Source organism: Phasianus colchicus, chromosome 37 (genome assembly GCF_987193195.1).
Source record: "Phasianus colchicus chromosome 37, bPhaCol1.hap1.1, whole genome shotgun sequence".
NCBI classification, from domain to species: domain Eukaryota; kingdom Metazoa; phylum Chordata; class Aves; order Galliformes; family Phasianidae; genus Phasianus; species Phasianus colchicus.
This window is the reverse complement of record NC_143472.1, coordinates 2082992-2088509: the sequence shown is the minus strand read 5'-3', so window position 1 is coordinate 2088509 and position 5518 is coordinate 2082992. Positions and strand designations below refer to the sequence as shown.

Here is a 5518-nt window from a genome sequence, read left to right as displayed (position 1 = left end):
GCGGGGGGGGGGGGTGGCAATGCGGACCGGGGGAATAAAGGCTCCGGGAACCACAAATCCCAGCGGCCCTTGCGCGCGTGGGGAGGGGGGGTGGCGCGGTTGATTGACGTCACGCTGCGCGCCGCGAGCTGATGGTCACATGACGGAAAATGGAGGCGCGCGGAGGGAGGAGGCGACGGCGGGAAGAGGTGCGAGGGCGTGGCCAGGGCTGGAGACGAGCGGGGATTGGTGGGTGGGGCGCTCCCACGTGACGTCGAGGCCCCGCCCCTCCGCAGGACCCCCGAGTGCGGCTGTCGAAGGCGCTCAGTTTCTTCCTGCGGCACGGAGCGAACGAGGCGGGGCTGCCCATAGGCGACGGTGCGTGCGGGACCCGCAGGGCTCGGGCCTATAGTAGGCCTCGGTAGGCCGCAGTGGGCCTCAATGGCACCCGGACCCTCGGGGGGTCACGCACGGCCCCAGTGCTGCAGTGGGTGCCCCCCCAGGACCACCACAGACCCCCCCCACGTGTCCCCAAATGGATTCTGGGTCTGCTTTGGGACCCCCCCCCACCCCCAGCCCTGTTCAGGGGCCTCCAAGAGTCGCCCCCCCCCCCCCCCCCCCCAACATCTCCAAATTCCTCCTTAGGACTTTCCTTGAGGTCCCACCGTCAAAACCCCCAAATGCCTCCTGGGCACTTTTATGGGATCCCCCTCCCCCCCCCATCCCCAACTGCCCCTCATGACCCTTAAGTACCCCCCCAAGTGGCCCCCACCTTCCCTTTAAGACCTTATTTGGGACCCCCCCCCACGCACCCCTCACCGCTGGGACTCCTTGAATTCTCCTTTACTGTGACTCCCAATCCCTGCCCCCCCCCTTCTGCCACCCCCATCCCCAACTACCCCTCATGACCCTTAAATACCCCCCCAAGTGCCCCCCAGCTTCCCTTTAAGACCTAATTTGGGACCCCCCCCACACGCACCCCTCACCTCTGGGACTCCTCGAATTCTCCTTTACTGCGACTCCCAATCCCTGCCCCCCCCCTCTGCCCCCCCCATCCCCAACTACCCCTCATGACCCTTATGTACCCCCCCAAAGTGCCCCCCAGCTTCCCTTTAAGACCTTATTTGGGACCCCCCCCCCCCACACGCACCCCTCACCTCTGGGACGCCTCGAATTCTCCTTTACTGCGACTCCCAATCCCTGCCCCCCCCCTTCTCCCCCCCCCCATCCCCAACTGCCCCTCATGACCCTTAAGTACCCCCCCTCAAGTGCCCCCCAGCTTCCCTTTATTTGGGACCCCCCCACACGCACCCCTCACCTCTGGGTCTCCCCAAATGCTCCTTTAATGCGACTCCAAATCCCTGCCCCCCCCCTCTGCCCCCCCCATCCCCAACTGCCCCTCATGACCCTTAAATACCCCCCCCAAATGCCCCCCAGCTTCCCTTCAGGACCTTATTTGGGACCCCCCCCTCTCCTTTACTGCTCCTTTACTGCGACTCCCAATCCCTGCCCCCCCCTCCCAAGAACCCCTCATTCCTCGGGCCCGGTTCTGGGACCCCCCCGCCCCCAGTACTGATCCATTTGGGGGGGGGGGTTACAGATGGTTTTGTGGAGGTGGGGGCCCTCCTGCGTCTGCCACGCTTTGTGGGGGTGTCGGAAGAGGAGGTGCGGAGCGTGGTGGATGCTGACCCCAAAGGACGCTTTGCTCTGCGCTCCAACCCGCTGCGCATCCGTGCCAACCAAGGGCACTCACTGCAGGTGGGGGGGGGGCACACATGGGAGTATATGGGGGGGGGGGGGGGGTCACCGGAGGGGTCCTACGGGGTTCCAGGGGTCCTACGGGGTTCCAGGGGGGGGTCTGGGGGAGCTTAAGGTGAACGAGAGTGGGGATATGGGAGTCCCGGGTGGGGGGGATTTGGGGTTTCCTGGGGGGAGATGTGGGTCCTGGGGGTGTTGGGATTGGGGTATGAGGGAGTTTCAGGGTGGGGGGGGGGGATTTGGGGGGCGTTGGGAGGATTTTTGGGGGTCTGTGTGGGAAGTGGATTTGGGGATCAACGGGGGTAATTTTGAGGGATCTGGGGGGGGGGTCCTTGGGGAGGTTTGGGGTGGGATTGATGGGGTCCCAAGCTTGTATTTGGGGGTCCCTCAGGATGGGGGGGGAAGGGGGGGGGGGATTATAGTGTTCCTGGGAGAAGGATTTTAGGGTCCTGAGATGTGGAATTTGGGCTCACATGGGGAATCCAAAGAGGGGATTTAGGGGGTTCTGGGGGCTCTGTGGGGTCTCTCTGTTCCCCCCCCCCCCCAGGTGCCAGCACTGGAGCTGACCCCACTGCTGACGGCGGAGGCGCTGCCCCCCACCCTGGCGCACGGCACCCGGCGCCGCTGCTGGGACAGCATCCGCAGGGGGGGGCTGGCACCCATGGGACGCACCCACATCCACCTGGCTGGGGGGCTGCCCGGAGACCCCGGCGTGCGCAGCGGTGAGAGGGGGGCGGGGGGCAGAGGGACACTCCCCCCTCCCCCCCCCGCCCCCCCCATCCGGAGACCCAACCCCCAAATAGTGCCCCCCCCCAGTAAACCCTGGGACTCCATAATGCCATAGGGATCCCCCCCCCCAACCCCCATACCCCCTAGATCCCCCTCATTGCCCCCCCTCACCCCCTAGATGCCCCTCATTCCCCCCCAGGTGCCCCTCATTGCCCCCCCACCCCCCCATACCCCCTAGATCCCCCTCATTGCCCCACCCCCTAGGTGCACCTCATTCCACCCCCCCACACCCCCTAGATGCCCCTCATTCCTCCCCCCTACCACCCCATCTCCCCTAGGTGCCCCTCATTCCCCCCCTCCCCCCCATACCCCCTAGATCCCCCTCATTGCCCCCCTCCCCACCCCCTAGGTGCCCCTCATTCCACCCACCCCATACCCCCTAGGTGCCCCTCACCCCACCCCCCACACACCCATACCCCCTAGAAACCCCTCATTCCCCCTCCCCACCCCCGCATCCCCCGTAGGTGCCCCTCATTCCCCCCCCCACCCCTCATACCCCTTAGATCCCCCTCATTGCCCCACCCCCTATGTGCCCCTCATTCCACCCCCCACCCCTCCATACCCCCTAGGTGCCCCTCATTCCCCTCCCCTACCCCCCCATCCCCTGTAGGTGCCCCTCATTGCCCCCTCCTCACCCCCCATACCCCCTGGGTGCCCCTCATTCCCCCCCCTGTCCCCCCATACCCCCTAGATGCCCCTCATTCCCCCCCCACCCCCCCATACCCCCAAGATCCCCCTCATTGCCCCCCCCCCCCCCCACCCCCTAGATCCCCCTCATTGCCCCACCCCCTAGGTGCCCCTCATTCCCCCCCCCATCCCCCGTAGGTGCCCCTCATTCCCCCCCCACCCCCCCATACCCCCTAGGTGCCCCTCATTGCCCCACCCCCCAGGTGCCCCTCATTCCACCCCCCCACACCCCCTAGATACCCCTCATTCCCCCCTCCCCACCCCCCCTCACCCCCTAGGTGCCCCTCATTCCCCCCCCACCCCCCCCTACCCCCTAGATGCCCCTCATTCCCCCCCCTACCCCTCATTCCCCCCTCCAGCCCCCCATTCCCCCTAGATCCCCCTCATTCCCCCCCCTACCCCCTAGATGCCCCTCATTTCCCCCCCCACACCCTCCCCTCACCCCCCATGAAAGCCCCTGCACCCCCCCCCCCAAATTCCATCTCCCCCCCCCCCCCCCAGGGATGCGCCCAGACTCCGACATCGCCATCATCATCGATGGTCCGCGGGCGCTGGCAGGTGAGTGGGGGTGAGAGGAGACCCCCAAGATGTGGGGAGGTGTGGGGGGGGGCGTCCCAGTGATGCCCCCCCCCCCCCAGATGGGATCCCCTTCTTCTGTTCGGCCAACGGAGTGATCCTGACCCCGGGGGATGGGGGGGGCCGACTGCCCCCCCGCTACTTCCTGCGTGTGCTGCAGCTGCGCCCCTTCCGTGAGCACCCCACAATTTGGGGGGGGGGGGACACGATTTTGGGGCTGGGAGGGGGCTCAGCATCACCCACAGGGATGTGGCCACACAGATTCCCCCCCCCCAAATGTTTTGGAGACCCAAAGATGGCCCCCTCCCCCCCCCCATAACAATGATCCCATATTAGGACACCCCCCCCCCTCTCCAACCTGAGACCCCCACAATTTGGGGAGGGGGACACGATTTTGGGGCTGGGAGGGGCTCAGCATCACCCACAGGGATGTGGCCATACAGATTCCCCCCCCCCAAATGTTTTGGAGACCCAAAGATTGCCCCCTCCCCCCCCCATAACAGTGATCCCATATTAGGACCCCCCCCCCTCTCCAACCTGAGACCCCCACAATCTGGGGGGGGGACACGATTTTGGGGATGGGAGGGGGCTCAGCGTCACCCACAGGGATGTCACCAGACTCCCCCCCCCAAATGTTTTGGAGACCCAAAGATGGCCCCCTCCCCCCCCATAACAGTGATCCCATATTAGGACACCCCCCCCCCTCTCCAACCTGAGACCCCCACAATTTGGGGGGGGGGGACACGATTTTGGGGCTGGGAGGGGGCTCAGCGTCACCCACAGGGATGTGGCCATACAGATTCCCCCCCCAAATGTCTTGGAGACCCAAAGATTGCCCCCTCCCCCCCCCATAACAATGATCCCATATTAGGACCCCCCCCCCTCTCCAACCTGAGACCCCCACAATCTGGGGGGGGGGGACACGATTTCGGGGATGGGAGGGGGCTCAGCGTCACCCACAGGGATGTGGCCACACAGATTCCCCCCCCCAAATGTCTTGGAGACCCAAAGATGGCCCCCTCCCCCCCCCATAACAATGATCCCATATTAGGACCCCCCCTTTTTCCAACCTGAGACCCCCACAATTTGGGGGGGGGGCAACACAGTGGATTTTGGGGCTGGGAGGGGGCTCAGCGTCACCCACAGGGATGTGGCCACACAGATTCCCCCCCCCCGAATGGTTTTGGAGACCCAAAGATGGCCCCCTCCCCCCCCATAACAATGATCCCATATTAGAACCCCCCCCCCCAACACCTCCCCCAAAGACCCCAATATCAGCACCCCCTCCCCCAGAATCAACCCCCCAAAATACCATCAAAATACCCCAATAATTCGGGTATTTCCCAACCCCCCCCCCCCCCAGGACCCCAATTCCGCTGCCCCCATCCCCCCCCCATCCCCAAAGCAGTGTGCATAGAGGGGGGGGGGGTTCAGTGGATTTATTGCCTTCCCCCCCCCCCCCCAGGGTGTCTGCTGCCCCTGGAGGGGCCGTTGGACGAGGATTCGGGGGACACAAACCTCTCACACGAGGATTTCAGGGGCACGAGCCCCTTGCACGAGGATTCGGGGGGGGGGCAAAGCCATTAAACCATTTGCTGCCAGCTCACAACGTGTTGCACGAGGACTTTGTACGAGGGTTAGGGGTGTTGCACGACTGCAGGGCAAAGCCGGTGTCATCACACACACACACACAGGGACAGTGGTGCAAGGGGGTGGCGGTGCACGGTGA

At 65.3% G+C, this 5518-nt stretch overlaps 1 protein-coding gene across 1 annotated transcript; it reads left to right on the top strand.

The window, feature by feature from the left end:
* Nucleotides 1–51: 51 nt before the first annotated feature.
* On the top strand, nucleotides 52–5424 carry TRPT1 (tRNA phosphotransferase 1). Its single transcript, XM_090129684.1, has 7 exons — nucleotides 52–188; nucleotides 276–357; nucleotides 1580–1737; nucleotides 2285–2459; nucleotides 3715–3771; nucleotides 3852–3962; nucleotides 5255–5424. The coding sequence occupies exons 1-7, from the start codon at nucleotides 150–152 to the stop codon at nucleotides 5374–5376; spliced, it is 744 nt and encodes a 247-aa protein (XP_089985810.1). The 5' UTR covers nucleotides 52–149; the 3' UTR covers nucleotides 5377–5424.
* The last annotated feature ends 94 nt before the right edge of the window (nucleotides 5425–5518 follow it).